At 31.7% G+C, this 18,457-nt stretch overlaps 1 protein-coding gene across 4 annotated transcripts in view; it reads left to right on the top strand.

Moving 5' to 3' along the window:
• Window positions 1-86: 86 nt before the first annotated feature.
• The window catches only part of LOC118196584 (transmembrane protein 98-like), a 55,733-nt gene continuing 37,362 nt past the window's right edge, over window positions 87-18,457 (top strand). Inside the window, exons 1-3 of one of the 4 annotated variants that reach the window (XM_035368054.2) lie at window positions 237-480; window positions 2,501-2,630; window positions 3,534-3,752. In XM_035368054.2, coding sequence (XP_035223945.1) covers window positions 3,610-3,752 — 143 coding nt within the window. In that variant the 5' untranslated portion in view covers window positions 237-480; window positions 2,501-2,630; window positions 3,534-3,609. The other 3 variants (XM_035368052.2, XM_035368051.2, XM_085806932.1) reach the window with 3 other exon arrangements.

The following is an 18,457-nucleotide window of genomic DNA, read 5'->3' as shown; positions in this document are numbered from 1 at the left end:
ATAGGGAAGGTTTTCATGACATCCCTGTATTCTTGACATAATTTAGAACTTTATTTTTAAATGTTTAATAGAAGCTTTATTTTTAAATGTTAATTTTAAACCTTAATTTTACCTTGTATAAATTGTTTCCGTGAATAAAGTATTTGCAGAAAATTTGTTTTAAAGTATACATTTTTGGCAGCAAAACAAAAGTGTTTACGGTAGGAGTCCCCAGTGTTATGAAATGATGTAGGAGTGAGATTTGTATTATTCTCTTTATTATTATGATCTATGAGTAACTGATATAACCATTGGATATTATTATACGAAGTTAACAACTGAACTTATATACGTTGCGAGTTGTGCATGATATTAAATTTTCTGTTTGTTTGCATTACTCTTTAAGTTCGTAAAGAACCTGGAATTATTTTTGTTATGTTTTCGTTATCAAGTAGCGTGGCGCATATTGAACAGAATCAGTTCCAAGATGGTGATTGCAATGTTAGTAATTTTTTTCTAGTAGCTTAGATTGAACAGAGCTTGATTCCGCCGAGGGGTAAGAAGACCCGAGCAGCAATCCTCATAAGTATTATAAAGGAAAGGCGGATCCGAGCAGCAATGCTGATAAGTATTATAACAGAAAGTCGAAATTATGAAAAACTGTACACTGATTTTGGGGTTTATAAGCTCTCAAAGGTCACAAAATCAGCTTACGGTTTCTCATTATTCCGTTTTTCTTTGATAAAAACCTTAGAGCAACGGTTCTCAACCTTTTGACTTGCGCGTACCATCTAAACAAAAATTGAAAACCTGTAGTACCGCTACTATAAAGTACTACGACCACCACCACTCTTAAACAAAGCTTAGATCACAAAAATTTACGATTGTTAGGAAAAAAAAAAAAAAAATCAATCAGGATGGTGGGGTTTTAATTTTTGAATTTAATATTTAAAAATACTTTGCTTCTTTCATACCACCAGTGGCACGCGTACCAACGGTTGAGACCCCTACCTTAGAGGCCTTTAAAAGAAAGCCTTGCTTCAGACTAATCAAATAAGGCTATTACCCTGAGAATAATGTTAATATTTTTCCAGCCGCATTTCAGAATCTCGAAGCATCATAAAGAGTTTCTCAAAACATTTAAAAAGACGACTACCACTATTGGAAATGCTAAGAATATTTATTTATATATTATAAAAGAAGATTGCATACACTATGCTTGTGTGCAGTCTCTAAATGTTTTCAGTCTTCCATTGAAGATGGAAGATTCATCTGTATTTGTTTTTTGTAAAGCCTAAATTTCAAGAAGTTTGTCTAAACTGGTTTGTTTCTTTGAATTTTTCAGAAATAGTGTATATCATTGTCATTTAACATATTTGTCATTGTTCATTTTACTTTGATTAGAATGTCATTAATTGACTTAATTTTGGACATCTTATGTCTCTGAAAGATTTTTTATTTGTTGTGAGTATTAGTTCCATAGCATTTTCTTCATTCTTTTTTCCATGAGAGTTATTAACATCTCGGTTGTAAGCTCATTTTGGTGCTTTTTTAATAGCTTTTCAACATCTTCTCCTAAAACCTTTTTTCCTGTGGTGCCATATGAAAAGCCTAATCTACAAGTGCCTCTTTGAAACCAATATGGATCTAGTCTCCAAGATCACCATATTCGAAAATTGCTTGGAGTCTTCGCAAATGTTTGTCCATCCCTGTCCTGCAGGTGTGAAGCTTACATTACAGTTGGTGGAAGATCTTTTGAGTAATTTCTTTGAGCATGTACATCAGCATACTGAAAATGATTTCCTCCACTACATTATTGTTATCCAGTTGTTCGATCTTAGCATAAGCAAAACACAGACCACTTCAGGTTGAATTAAAGATTCTTTGGTTCAGGTACTTTTTCTTGTTTCTCAATATGGTAGTTTTTATTGTGTCAAATTTGTCCTTTTGGAATTTTCTAATTTTTATGTCATATGAAACTTGGTATGTTTTAAAGTGCCTTCTGTAAAATGCTATTGTGTACAATGTGTTGAAGTTGGCAATCATCTATTTGTCTGTCAGCTGAACGAGAGAGATTTTTCTGAATCTTAAGAAATTATGTAATTAAATTGCAGCTACTTCTTCAGATCTTTAGAGTGACCAAGGACTTTATCAAACAACAGCATAGCTTTCAGTGGCAGGGTTTTCTCTATCAGGTGCATTTCGACGTAGTGCAAAAACTTTCACTATCAACTAATTAAAAATTGATTGCACGAACCAAGTTTTTTAATTGGTCTGGGCAAGTAGCTCTTTCATTAATATCATAGATCTGGCACAGGTCAGTTAATGAATTACACTAGATATGTAGCCTTGATGAAATAACATTCTGTTTTTGAAAAGCTCTGGAATTCTCAAAAACATTTTTCCTCTCTTGTTATGCAAGTTTTATTAGGTATCTTTTTTTAGAAAAGCTTAATTTCATTGCTCATAATATTCATGTGCGATTTTTAATCAGGAATTAAGTTACTGTTTTTTTAACTAGTGCACTTACATGAGGACTCGCTCTACATGTTTCTAAAAAGTTACGTGAAATCTGTTACAGTACAAAGTCTTTCATACGGACTCATCAAGACTTCGGCGATTCCGGATTATAGATCATCAATTTAAATCTGGTAAGATGGCATGCAGAAATTATAAAATTAAAAATATGAAACCATAATTTATGAAATAAAGAGCAATTATGGTCTAAAGGTTATCAAAATTTACAAAAAAAAGAAGCTTAATAATTATGTGTTTACTTTATTAAACATTTCTTTCAATGCGTGCATGCGTAAAGCATACATTACGCATAGTCGAAATTAGAAAATTCCAACCAGAAAACTATTTGATGTGTATTTGTGATATTTATAATGACGAGGAATTTAATTTAAATCATATCAAAAACAGAGTACATCGAGATGAAATACTACATTTAGTAAGGAATTATAAGCCGAATAAAATAAAAACATCTGCCCTGAAGATGAGGATAGTGCCGACAGATCAATTGCTAGTTCATTGCGTGCCGCGACGTTTCCCCCCCCTCAGAGCAGCATGAAATTAATAAACAGATTTCGGAATGTTTAGAGAAACAAAGGATATGCCTTTATCCATTTTTTGCAGCAATTTCACTTTCTGTTTGATGGACATCAAAACATGCTTTTGCTTTGTAGATTCTTTGGCAGCTCCAGAATCTGAAACTCTTTTTGACATAATTGAAAGTTCAAGCTTACTTTTTATAAAATTGCTCTAACAGTCTGCAAAAAATAATAAGCCAGATCCGATTAGAAGATTAAGGAACAATGCAATCTGCAACATTAACAGAAATAGACTAACTTATACTGTCCGTTATACATTAAATGCGCATGCGTAAACGTATTATGTGCATGCACAGAAAGTTTGTAGCTTTGAGGTCTGGATTATGGATAAAAGATTTTGTACTGTATTTAGTTGTATATTTGGACGTATAGTGCTAAAATAAATTGTAAATTTATACTTAAAATATCATTTTTTATATCATTTTGTAATTTAATTTGCAGGTCACAATCAGTCTTCCATCGTCAAAGAAAAATAAATGATACTCACTTTTTAATTTGTTTATTTGCTTAATACGTAATGATGATGGAAACAGTTGTTTTAGTTGCAATTGGTGTTCTGACAGTAGTATTTATTGGATCACTTCTGGCACTTATCTTAGTATGCCGTCATAAATATTGTCGACCACTAGATTTATTATCTCATCAGTTAAAAGATGCAAGGTAAGAAAGAAAAGTTTTTATTATTTTTATATAAGGTATTATTATGTATATTGTGCACTTTGGAAAGTTCTTACATATATGAATTAATTAACCCTTTGACTATGAATTTTTTTTTTTAAAAATTTCCCTGTTTTCTATCATGTGAACAAAATATAGTCAAAAGTCGTTAATCCGGACCCGTCGGGACTTCGGCGATTCCGGATTATAAATCATCAGTTTAAATCTGGTAAGATGGCATGCAGAAATTATAAAATTAAAAATATGAAACTGTAATTTATGAATTAAAGAACAATTATGATCTAAAGGCTACCAAAATTTACAAAAAAAAAAATCTTAATATTTATTTGTTTACTTTATTAACCATTTCTTTCAATGCAAGTTGTTTAAGTTGCTTTGTTTTATGTGATAATACTTTTTCTTTAATTCTGTAAACGGACATAATTTCTTGTTCAGTTACAAAGTTCCGCTGTTCAAGTCCTATAATTGCTGTGTCGAGAATACCGACTAATTTGTCAATCAAAATTTTTTTGCGAGGAATTTGATTTAAATCATATCAAAGACGGAGTACATCGAGATGAAATACTACATTTAGTAAGGAATTATAAGTCAAATAAAATAAAAACATCTGCCTTGAAGATAAGGATAGTGCTGACAGATCAACTTCTAATTCATTGCGCACCGTGGCGTTTCCTCCCCTCCCGCCGCAGAGCAGCGTGAAATTGATAAACAGATTTCGGAATGGTTAGAGAAACAAAGGATATGCCTTTATCCATTTTTTGCAGGAATTCCACTTTTTGTTTGATGAACATCGAAACATACTTTCGCTTTGTAGATCCTTTGGGAGCTCCAGCATCAGAAATTCTATTTGACATAATCGAAAGTTTAAGCTTACTTTTATAAAATTGCTCTAACAGTCTGCAAAAAATAATGAGCCGGATCCAATTCGAAGATTAAGGAACAACGCAATTTGCAACATTAACAGAAATAGATAATTAGATAATTTTAGCTTATACCGTTCGTTATACATTAAATGCACATGCATAAACGTATTATGCATATGCGCAACCCTAAAGGTCTTACATGCATGCGTAGAAAGTTTGTAGCTTTGAGGTCCGGATTATAGATCATTCCGCATTATGGGTGTCCAAATTAACGACTTTTGACTGTATATCATAAATAAGGTAAATTTAGCATTTGAGATTTTTTTGACAAATGGTTTGCAAGCCAAAGGCTGGGACACATATGTGCCAGTCATTGTTAATGGTGGGATACATATGTCCCGCATGTAGTGATCGACTTGTTATAAGCGTACCTATTATTCTGGAAAACTTTTATTATATGAAATAGATTTACACTGTATGGTACAGGATAAAGCATTCTTTGCATAACACATTGGAGAACTCATATGTGTTCTCTTCTTCATGTTCATTTGTGTACAACGAGCACAGCAGCATCTTGATTTTCCAACTATTGGAAGATGATCCCCCAACATTCAGGAGATTCTAAGTACTTAATAACCCAGCCGTAATTTTTAAACTTCTAGTGGGACATATATGTCCCGTTAGTAGTCAAAGGGTTAAAGAATTTTTAGTAGATATGTAGATGATAAATGACAGCCTGTAATGAAATTTAGGTAATAATGTAGTATACGATCTACCGTTTTTAGTTAGTTATTTCTTAGATGGCACCACTAAATTGCTGTTTCTAAATTCAAATGGGCAGTAAAATAGCAGGAAAAAGAAATTAATAAAACAACAACTAGTCTTAGTGCTGTCATCCAAAACCTAAATAACAAACTAAAATCACATACTGCATGATTACCAAAGTTTGAATGATTTATTTAATGAAATGCCAAATAGAAAAACATTTTGCACATACGAGTAACAGTGTCAAATTGGATAATACAAAGTATCATTAGCACCTACAGTAAACCTTCAAATACATCTACCTAATTATTGTTAGAATAAAGCTCAAAGCATCCCCCTCTTTAATTATTATTTATAATTTGTAATGCCCATATTGCTAAACATAAAAGATCATTTTGTATTTTCTGGGATCCAAATAATAATCACATTAACTCATGCTTATATTTGAACATCTTTAGGTCTATACCTCTTTTACACTTTATTCAACAAAATAAAAATTCTCATTAACATAATGTGAATATTTTATAACAATTATAATTTCATTTCAAACATAAGACAGCATAACCCATAAGCACGCTTTCTGATTATTTGCCCAACCCCAAAAAGGAAATTCACCAAGGAATGTATTATGTAGCCAAAATGGGCAAGTTGTATTTATGCAGCAATCCTGGCATGCATGTGCATGCAGTAGAGTGTTAATTTCACCCTTCGGTTGATCTTTACATTACGGTAACTGGTAGTTTGGCGACATTTTGGAGGGGATAAAGGTAAAACCTGGGACTTTGGTAATAATGTGAGCAGTACTGAGTTCCGATTACGCATTATTTTGTGTGGGGGAAATGAGAGATCATGGGATATGTCATGTGATATTAATGGACGAATTACGGTTCTTTAATCGGAAAAGGGGGGAAATCGGGAAAAAATCTGGAAATTTTGTATTTGGCTTTATTCTGTGTTGTGTGAAATAGTGTTTGTGAGTTTTTGGATCCCATGGCCGTAAGTAAGTGAATTTGAAATGGGTATTTAGTGGTATTGAAAAGGATAGTAAGAAATGTTTTTTAAGGTTGTGTGAGAGAGAAATAAACATGTTTTATTATGTTATTTATTTTACCTGGTATCTTGCTTTGAAAGATAAGTATGATTTTAATGATTCTGAAAGAGAATGAAGAAAAGTGTATCCGCCACGTAATGAAGATTCTGAAGGAGATTAGGTAAGTTAGTATTTTTAATTATTTTTATGCATTGTTGGAAATGTAAGGTGGAAAGGAATTTGGTATTATTGGGAAAATTGTTATTAGCAGTGATTTAGTTTAAAGTAATTAGGATTGTAAGGTAATTTTTATTAATTGAATGTATGTGCTCATGTATATTTTAAGTGGTGTTTTTGAATTTAATTATATTTTAATGAAATGATAGTTATTTTGTGAATTTTATACTTGTAGGAATTTGGTGTATGTTTAAGTTGAAATAAATGTGCATGGAAATAATTTAAATATTTGATAATAAATATTTGTAATGCTTCATGTATGAATTCGTTGGTGACGTGTATAATGTAATAGATGATTTAGAGGTAAAAGTTTTTGGATATTTTATTTATTTTATATGTGGAAATGTTCATATTTGTAAAGGGTAAATACTTTTTCGTGATCAGGTAATTTCATATATGTTCTTTTTACCGGGTTTAAAGATTGAGAAAATTGTCATGTATTTTCGTGAAATTTTTTTTATTTATGAGATAAAAGCAGTGTACATGGATATAGTGAAGAGTGTGCGCAATGCCATTTTTGTGCAATTCTGGGATGTTTTTTTAAGTAAAAATAAGTCGACGTGTACATGGTTCAGTGATATTTTAATGAAATGATAGTTATTTTGTGAATTTTATGCTTGTAGGAATTTGGTATATGTTTAAGTTGAAGTAAACGTGCATGGAAATAATTTAAATATTTGATACTAAATATTTGTAATGCTTCATGTATGAATTCGTTGGTGACGTGTATAATGTAATAGATGATTTAGAGGTAAAAGTTTTTGGATATTTTATTTATTTTATATGTGGAAATGTTCATATTTGGAAAGGGTAAATACTTTTTCGCGATCAGGTAATTTCATATATGTTCTTTTTACCGGGTTTAAAGATTGAGAAAATTGTCATGTATTTTCGTGAAATTTTTCTAATTTATGAGAAAAAAGCAGTGTACATGGATATAGTGAAGAGTGTGCGCAATGCCATTTTTGTGCAATTCTGGGATTTTTTTTAAGTAAAAATAAGTCGGCGTGTACATGGTTTATGTGTATGTGTTATTTTGAAAAACGCATAAGGTGTATGGTATTGTGCACTTTTTCCGAATTTTGCAGTGAATATTTGTCATGATTAAGCAGTTTTGTTTGATAAAATTTCTAGCATAAGTGTAATTCGGCTAGTAGATTGTTGGAAGAAGTGTTCAGTAGATAAGAAGAAAAGAAACATGTCTTTACTTTGTGAAGACAAAATGGCGGCGGGGAAAAAAAATAGAGGGTTGCTGTAGGGGAGTTGGTCGCCAAATTTTCGCCAAAAAATCGCCAAGTTACCGTAATGTAAAGATCAACCCACCCTTCAAATTTTACAGATAGTACTGTTTGTTTTTATTGCATTGAGTGTGTGTGTGTGTGTTTCTCTCTTTATAAGGAATTGTAACGATACTACATATATAAGAGTTTTCTAGTTGATGAAAAAGCATTGCGTATTTTCAGAAGTATGGTATTTAAGTTAATCATGCAATACAACAGTTAGGGAATGTGATAATTCCATGAATTTATACTTCATAAACTGTGTACATGGGAAAAACAAAAACATGCACTATGTCAAATCTATGCAATTCTCTCCTTTTGAAGCAAAACCAGACCGCAGTGTACATGGAGAAAATGATAGTGTGAACAATGCCAAGTTTCTGCAATTCCTCAGTGCTTCTGAAGCTAAAACAGATTGCTATGTATATGGGGAAAACAAGGTAAAAATAGATTTGTGTTTTAGATAGTCACACATTATCCCATTGACCAGCCGAGCGGTGCTATTTAGCACCAATTATGAATGAGCACATCACAGCATACAAGTTACAACTGTGCTTTTATTTCATGTAACTGAGATCAGTTCTTTATAAGCCACTTTTTCTTTTTGTAAACAAGGGTAGAACTTAAGTGTTACTTGTAATTAAAAAAAAAAAAAAAAAAAAGATAAAAATTTGGGACTTTATAAAAAAGCATGTAGTGAATTATTATCAAACTTGCTGAATCTTACCTTAAAAAAGTGTGTATTAATGGGCAGGATGTAGTGCTTTACTTGGAAATGCATAAAGAATGGCTGTGTAGTGTCCAAAATTGTAAGCAGCAGTGGCTATTTGGTTAAATTGACCACACGTCCCGATTTTGGCGGGACAGTCCCACTTTTTGGAGGACTGTCCTGCGTCCCACCGATTTTTAAAAATGTCCCGCTTTTTAGAAAACATCTGTACTTCTTATTTTAAATGTACTGTAAAAATATATTACCTATTATTTATTAATTATTATAGTGAATATAAAGAAATAAAAACCACATAAAATGCATGCAGAATAAACTAAATTAGATGATGTAAGGAATTAGATTTACTCAGTGGTGTTCGATCATTGTTGTTACATCTCGTCAAGGTATTGTTAATGGAGGAACAGCTAGCATTAGCTAAAGGGCTATTTGCTTTCCACACCATAAACTACAATCAAAGTTTCAGATCAATTGATTGTACGTCACAAATGATCAAAACATTGTACGACAAAAAATTTGCACATGCAAGGACAAAAAATGAAGCAATTATTTGTAATGTTCTTTCACCGTATTCATTTTGACAATTGCAGAAAGAATTAGATGTAAATGCACATTTATGTCCATATATTATGATGCTTCCAACCACAAAGATTTAAAATTATTTCCCACAATTGTTTGATTTTTTGATCCAGAAACAGGAATTAAAATTAGAATATTAGATTTTGTTTCATTGCCGCGTGAAACTTTTTTTTTTTCAATGGCAGACTGTGAACAGTTACAGTTTCATAACAGAGTCCATTAATCTATACTAAGGCCAGATGTGGTGATCCATTTATTATGGAGACATCTAATAGGTGGGCCACCATTGCCCCCTATGAAGGGACAGACAGTTACAACCATGCCTTCTCCGGGATTCGAACCCAGGCCTTTCGGTATCACAGTCAGGTTCCCCTAACCACCATACTGTCTGGGCAGCTGCCGGGTGAAGCTTCATAAATAATTTAAGGTTAAATAAGGTTTGGCTTATTTAATTATGGCAAAGCACATTAGGGCTATCTGCCTAAGGGGAGAGATGCCTTCGTGGAGGACTTTCTAAGGGAAACTTGCTCGTATATGCGTTACACGTGGCGAAAACCATGAAAATGCCCATGCAGCCAGCCTGTTCGCGGGATTCAAACCTCGGACAGAACTACAAGTGTTCAGCGACTTTACCGCTTGGCTGCTGGTGGGGCCTATTTTAAAAAAGAATAATTTGAACCATAAAATTATTGCCTATTGTGAGGCAATAATTTTATTGTTGACACTAAAAGCAAATTTTGATGGAAAAGCTAGAAGAGGCATCAATAACATTTTGACGAAACTTAACGAACATTTGAACCAAAAAATTATTTGAGTAGGTTGTGCAGCGCACATTCTACACATTACTATTCAAACAGCATCTGACTTACTTCCAGTGGATGTTGAAAATATTATTTCAAAAATTTATTCGTATTTTTATATATATATTGTACATGTTGAAGGATTTCTATGAAAGCGCAGAAATCAAATATAAAAGAATTATTGGTTACAGCAAAACACGATGGCTAGCTCTTTTACCAGCTGTAGAAAATATTTTTAAAGTATACAAACCATTAAAATCATACTTTTTATCTTTTCACAATGCTGTGAAAATTATTGAAGGGAACAAAATTTTAATTACGAAAGTGTCAAATGAAATCAATAATTTAAAAACAAAAATGAGAGAAAGAATTGGTAACGATTATGTTCCTTTAGTTATTCGAAAGGACATCACTAGGTTGGAAGAACAAGGTGCCATCAACGACCTGATTTTCTGAAAGAAGTCAGGAGTTTTTATAATAACTGCTTGGAATATCTTGAAGAACAGACAATTCAGTTCCAGGATATTAAAAACTTTCATTGGGTGACATTAAAAAAGGAGATTTTATGGGAATATGTGGAAAAATCTTTTTAATATATTAGTAACCATTTTCTGAAAAATAATATTTGTGAAAATGATCTTTTTGATAAGGTATGATTGGTAAAAAGATACGTTACTGAAAGAAAAAAATTAAATGTTGGTTGTCTGCAAATTTGGAAACACAAAAAAATAGACGGAGTTATTCCTTCATTTTAAACAGAATAATATTCCTTATGAAAATATTTTGAAAATTGTAGAACACACGCTCTCTAGGAATAAATGCAGCAACAAAACATGTTTTTTCTAGTATTTATAAAATATGGACAATTGAAAAAAAAAACGCAGTAGAACATTAAAACTTTAAAACCTGTATTAAGCCTAAAATATAATTTGACCAATTCATGTGAGAAATTTCACGACATTTTAATAAAAGATCCGAATCTATTGCAAAGTATTCACTCAGATAAAAAATATAACTGTGAAAGAAAGTCACATTTTTTAATAAAATATTAAATTAATTTAAAAACATATTAAAACTATTGTTTTTTTACAAATATTTTTATAGTTACCAATAGTTAATGATAAATATATTTGTAAATATTTGTATATATATAATATTTGTGAAAATGTTCTTTTTGATAAGGTATGATTGGTAAAAAGATACGTTACTGAAAGAAAAAAATTAAATGTTGTTTGTCTGCAAATTTGGAAACACAAAAAAAATGGACGGAGTTATTCCTTCATTTTAAACAGAATAATATTCCTTATGAAAATATTTTGAAAATTGTAGAACACACGCTCTCTAGGAATAAATGCAGCAACAGAACATGTTTTTTCTAGTATTTATAAAATATGGACAATTGAAAAAAAAAACGCAGTAGTACATTAAAACTTTAAAACCTGTATTAAGCCTAAAATATAATTTGACCAATTCATGTGAGAAATTTCACGACATTTTAATAAAAGATCCGAATCTATTGCAAAGTATTCACTCAGATAAAAAATATAACTGTGAAAGAAAGTCACATTTTTTTTAATAAAATATTAAATTAATTTAAAAACATATTAAAACTATTGTTTTTTTACAAATATTTTTATAGTTACCAATAGTTAATGATAAATATATTTGTAAATATTTGTATATAATTTGTATATATATAATATTTGTGAAAATGATCTTTTTGATAAGGTATGATTGGTAAAAAGATACGTTACTGAAAGAAAAAAATTAAATGTTGTTTGTCTGCAAATTTGGAAACACAAAAAAATGGACGGAGTTATTCCTTCATTTTAAACAGAATAATATTCCTTATGAAAATATTTTGAAAATTGTAGAACACACGCTCTCTAGGAATAAATGCAGCAACAGAACATGTTTTTTCTAGTATTTATAAAATATGGACAATTGAAAAAAAAAACGCAGTAGTACATTAAAACTTTAAAACCTGTATTAAGCCTAAAATATAATTTGACCAATTCATGTGAGAAATTTCACGACATTTTAATAAAAGATCCGAATCTATTGCAAAGTATTCACTCAGATAAAAAATATAACTGTGAAAGAAAGTCACATTTTTTTTAATAAAATATTAAATTAATTTAAAAACATATTAAAACTATTGTTTTTTTACAAATATTTTTATAGTTACCAATAGTTAATGATAAATATATTTTTGTATATTTATAGACAAGTATATGAATGCATATAATAAAATATATTTTTTTCAATTATTGGTCTGCTTTCATAACTAAATTATAATTCTCATTTCATTCCATTTGTCCCGCTTTGTCTCAATGAAAATGTGGTCACTTTATATTTGTTGGACTATGCAGAAAGATTGATGATTGTCTCATCATAAGAGTTGTAGATAGAAGTGTGGTTACTTTGATGAAATAATAAAAGAAAATATGGCTAATGAATCTATAGTTGTTTTCAGTTGTTCTAAAGGTTATAAAACTAGTGAATTAGAAACTGCAAGATTTTTGCATGTGAAAGTGAATCATCAGTATAATTTTGTGAATCTTGAAAGTGGCCTGTATACTCAAACCATCAGAAGACTCTTTGGTTCATCAAAATAACAAAGTATTAAACACTGTAGTACCATGTGACACCACTTAGCAAATTTGTATGAATTTAAGCAAATTAATATGGTGCCAAATTCATAAAGAATATGCCTATTTTGTTACTATTTTAAATGCCGTTACAGATCGGAATAATTGTTGTCGGTTTTCATAAAATGATTTATTAGTTTATTAAAATCTTGAAGGAATATTTGTATACACTTTTTTATGCTTAGTTTATAATTTGCATCTGTCCATAATGCAAGCAAATATAAAATGACTGTTTAACCCTTTGACATGCGGTGGTCGTGCCTTGAAACTACCAATTTTCGAATTTTTTTCTCTTCTTTCCAAAATTTTTTAGTGAAAATTGATTGATTACTTATCTTTCACCTCTAAATAACACAAAATGACTGCAGAATCATACATGTGTTAGGTCTTAGTACTTCAAATCGGATTTTTTCGTTTTCAATGAGACAAAATAACTTCCTTTTATTAATATAAAAAACTTTAAATTTCAAAAGTTATTCATCGCACATCATGATTTCTATCATAAACAATAAAAAATAGCAATAATTAAACTGCATATATAAAAAAAAAAACTTCTATATGTATGGCATTTGCTTTCTGGTTTCAGGATGCGACCACTGCCCCACTAGAGCATAGTGTCACAATGCTCTAGAGGTTCGGTGGTCGCACCGAACACTGAACCTCTTCGCAATGGCGTTAGCTTGCTTCTCAAATAGAAATGTTTATTTTTACCTGGATATAGATAAGGGGTTTTGAAACCACAGAGTTCTTTTTTTACTAAACAATACTTGCCCTGCCCAGTAAAAAGGTCTTTCTTTTCCAGAGACTTTCTCTGACCTCAACACACTTGCTCCCCAAGCTAGTGTTGTTATTTTATAAATTATTTCCTGTGTATACTGTGTATAATGTAAATATACTTTGCTATAATTAAAAATAGAAATTGCTTAAAGTTTTATTTAAATTAAAAATATTTTCTGAATATTTTGGGATGAAATATAAATAAAATAAGTATGAATGGGAAACGAATGATCAGTAACAAAGCCAAAAAGGCCAAGCCCCCGCATTAACATAAAAAACCAGAAAGTTCATGTGCCAGATGAAGAGAAACTAAATAACGCTGGACATATACCAGTGAAATTTAAATCCAGGCAATGTTCATTTTGTAGCACAAGGAAGAAACCTCATAGAAGATACATGGGCGAAACATGCAGTATGGGTCTATGCACATACCAAAAAGACAAAACGGGCTTTAAACAGTGTCACAAAACAAAAAACAAAAAAAAACAAAAAAAAAAAAAAAACACTGGGTCTTTTTTTTATCCTTATTTTGCTGAGTTTTTTAATCCATTTAGCCAAATGTCCTTATTATGTAGGTACTTATATTTTCACTATTACAGAAAAATTACATAAATGTTTATTTTTTAATTTTTTCTGACGATTTACTTTTTAAAATAATGTAAAAAAAATTATATATAATGCAATTCTTACATACATTTTTTCAAAATTTGCAAATTTTGTCATTTATTGGAAATGCACACGAAGAAAGGTAAGTTTTTTTTTTTTTTTTTTCTTATACCTCAGTAAGTTTCAAAGTCCTAGACGTGCAGTGGTTTCATAGTGCGACCACCACCCACAGAACAATGGGCAAGAGTAGATTTTTTTAAATTCATATATTCTTTGTCTCTATGATCATAATATTGAATTTCTACATTCTTTAGTTAAAATAATTATAAAAATAATATCGTGCATGTCAAAGGGTTAAAAGATAAAAAAAAAAAAAAAAAAAAAAGATGGCACTTTATTTAGAATTCCAAACTAAATATTGGCAACTATATCTGAAATTTTTGCCAGTGGTCAATGGGATGATATGTAAGTGCCATTTTATTTTGGATGTTTCTCGCATTTTAAAATTTTGTTAATTGGTTGCTGTTTTATGTTATTCTTATTGTATCATTGTGTTCGAAAATGGCTCTGTTTTTTTATCTTAGGTTGGTGAAAAATTTATTGCCAATGGCTGGTGATTCATTTTATGGTTGGGCAAATAATCAGAAAAATACCTTAATAAGATAGGATTTGTACGTCGAAGCACATAAAGAGTTCTTTATTCATTATCATTTAACAGCAGTTCAGTATAATGGCACGCTGTCTTAAATGGTAAAAAATGATAAAAAGTTTCTTTCTTTCTTTTCTCATTGCATGAAGCCTGATGATTTTTTTAACCATAATTATGTGTAAAAGAGGATGAGACAACATAATTTTATTATTGGTTGTACAAGTATAGTTCCATCATGCTAATTAACTGTGCATAATTTTAATTCAGAGTATCCCGAGGAACTGATCGAAGGGTCTGTTACCACTTTTCCATTATAATGAAGCCACTAGAAAGGGTTTTCTGCTTGCCAATCTTTAAGTACTGCCATGACCTGCACACTATATACTTACACATATCCATACGTTCTCCAAAACTCAAACCTGGACTCACCAATACCACAGCCAGCATTACTAACCACTATAATGATCAGAGCTGTAACTATAATTGCAGTAGTGCTAGCTATAGTTTGTTATTTTAAAATAGTTTCTTTAACCACTTGCGCTACGACTAAACTTCGTGGTTGCAGTGCCGTGCGCTACAATATAACAAGCGGTAAAGTGTCTCATTTACGCCGCTCCGCATCTGCGAGTGCAATCCAGAGCTGTAACTCGAGAAATAAACAATCTCGTTGTTAGGCGACGTATGCACCACGTTATTTTCATTTTCGCGATAAATGCCTATCGACGCGGTGTTCACGTCGCTCGCAGTTTGAGACAAAAGCATCTCGATGTGCGTGGCACGTCTTTTTAGCACAAATGGTTAAAAACATCAATGCTGAGAACTGGTTTCCCCAACCTCATTTCAGACTGTTGCATTTGTTGGAAAATATGAATTATTGTAACCCTTTTGCTGCATCATCTCTCCTCCTTGAAATGTTTATTAGGCTTAGTTCTTATTTTAATGTAATATAGTAGTTACTTCTACTTCTTTTTCTTACTGCCACTGTTTGTGTTGAGAACGGACTGTTTCAACCTAATTAAGATGCAAAAACGAAATGTGATGTAACGTCATCTGGAAAGCCGAATCGTGCAGATAGCTGATTGGTTGCCAGGAGATGACATCATGCCTACTTCTGGTATAAGTATCTCGCGTCGCTCTGGCTCACCCCTAATATAAATATGATTTAAATCCTGCTTGTACTATAGAAAATGCTGCAGTACTTATCTATAGTGGTTTTAGAGAACCTTTTCTTTTTATCTCCGTCTACAATCCCCCCTCCAGCACTCTTGATCTCAATAATCTGAAACTACTTACTGAAAATAACTACCCCACCTTAATAGCAGGTGATTTAAATGCTAAACATTCCTCTTGGAACTGTAGAGTCACAAATAGAAATGGAGAAAATTTAAGTAACTTCATCCACAATAGTAACATCAATCTCATTGCTCCCAATCACCCAACGCACTATACGCACAACGGACTAGGGGATATTTTAGATATAGTTTTGATGAAAAACCTTCCTAATATTCCTAATCTTGATGTTCTCCCAGAACTTTCGTCTGACCATCTCCCTATAGTCTTCAACTTCTATGGATTTTATCCCCCTCTCCCTAAAGCTCATACAAAAGTTAATTGGTATATGGTTACCGAACAGCTAAATTCTGTTAACAGCAGAGCCACACTTCATTATGACTGCGATATTGAGCTGGAAATCACCAGATTAAACTCCAAAATTCAAAATGCTATCAATAATGTTACCTATACAGTCAAGAATAAAAATCCCTATGGCATCCCAGAAGAAATTAAATCCCTTATACAAGAAAGAAATAGACTTAGAAAAAGATGGCATATTACTCGCAATCCTACTGAAAAACGTCATATTAATTATTTAAACAGAAAAATAAAAGAAGACATCGCCACCCTTCGATCAAATTCGTGGGATAATTTCCTAGAAAACATGGATCTTTACCCAAACTCTGTTTGGAAAGTAGCTAAATCACTCAGAAATCTTTCACCCAATCAAATTCATCCCCTGTATCACATGGGCAAAATTCACCACTTTGAAGACTCCATTGTTGAAATTCATGCAAAAGAATTAGAAAACATTTTTAAACAACATGAAAATAAAAATTCTGATCACGAAAAAGATATTAATTACTCTGTCAATAGCATCCTCAACAGTCCCAGCATTAATTTTTTTACGCCTGCATCTCCAAACGAAGTTCAGCAAATTATTAAAAAATTAAAGAAGCGCAAAGCTAAAGGATATGACATGATTTCTAATGAAACGTTGCAAGCTTTACCTAGAAGATGCATAGTCTTAATTACAAATATTTTTAATGCTTGTATTAGACTCAGCTACTTTCCATCGCAGTGGAAACACTCGATCATTGTTACGATCCCGAAACCAGGAAAAGATCCAAAGCTAGCAAAAAATTACAGACCATTCAGTCTTCTGCCAGCGCTTGGAAAAGTTTTCGAACGAGTACTTAGTGCTCGGCTCACCAATCATCTATAACGCCTTAATCTAATAGACAAGCATCAATTTGGATTCCGCAAAGGCCACAATACCACACATCAAATATTAAATTTAGTTGAATTTATTGCCCAAGAATTTACAAAAAAGAACGGAGTAGCGGCATGCTTCCTCGATTTCGAAAAAGCTTTCGATCGAGTGTGGCATGCTGGCTTACTTCATAAGCTATCTAACTTCCTTTTACCAAATAGCTTTATTAAGCTTATCCATTCTTATTTTAAACATCGTACTTTTCAAGTGCGCTGTGGTGAAGCAATCTCTTCAAAAAAAGTGATTTAAAGTGGAGTAGCTCAAGGCAGTGTTTTAGGACCGAAGCTTTTTACAATATTCATAAATGGTATGCCTCTACCTTTTCATTCTAATATACTCAAATATGCCAACGACACAGTCATCCTCACCAGTTCACGAAGTCCAAATAATGCTTTAGAGAAACTTCAGCTCCAAGTCAACATTATTAACAAATTTTGTCAAGACTGGAAAATCAAACTAAATACTGATAAATGCTGCGTAGTTCTCTTCCGCAGATACAGAAAAAATATCCCAGTGAATATAAATATCCGACTCAATAACCAAGATATTCCTGTTGCCAACTCCTATAAATATTTAGGTGTCTATATTGACAAAACCCTAAATTTCAAAGATCATATTCAATATGTTACAAATAAGGCTAACGCTGCTTTCATTGCTCTCTACTCATTAATTGGAAGAAACTCTAAGTTAAACCTGCGTACCAAGAAAAATATCTACATCTCACTTATTCGCCCAATTATCCTCTATGCAGTTCCAGCCTGGGCTACTGCCCGAAAAATAGACAGACAAAAATTAAATGTTCTTCAAAACAAAATCTTACGTAGCATAGTGAACGCACCCTGGTTCGTGCGAAATTCTCAAATTCACAAAGACCTGGATATCAATCCAATTCACGACCAAAGCCTAATTTCTGCACACAACTTCTTTGAAGATATGAGAAATTCTCCCTATGAAGCTATTAAATTGCTTACAGACTATGACCCTACTATTGAGAATGTAGTGAAAAGACCTCGAATTATCCACCACAATTCTAAGTGGTGGTAGTGTATATAATGTGTAAAAAAAAAATTTTATTATTCCTTTGCAGTTACTATTCAAGAAAGATGAACTTTGCAAAATTGGAACTTTATTTTTCATCGATGAATTCTTCGTTTTACTACTTATTTAACCAAGATTTT

This window comes from Stegodyphus dumicola, chromosome 1 (assembly GCF_044657685.1).
Source record: "Stegodyphus dumicola isolate Sdum_Otavi_A_Nest chromosome 1, ASM4465768v1".
Classification (NCBI taxonomy): domain Eukaryota; kingdom Metazoa; phylum Arthropoda; class Arachnida; order Araneae; family Eresidae; genus Stegodyphus; species Stegodyphus dumicola.
Note: the sequence above shows the minus strand (reverse complement) of the source record. Positions and strands in the feature narration are given on the sequence as shown.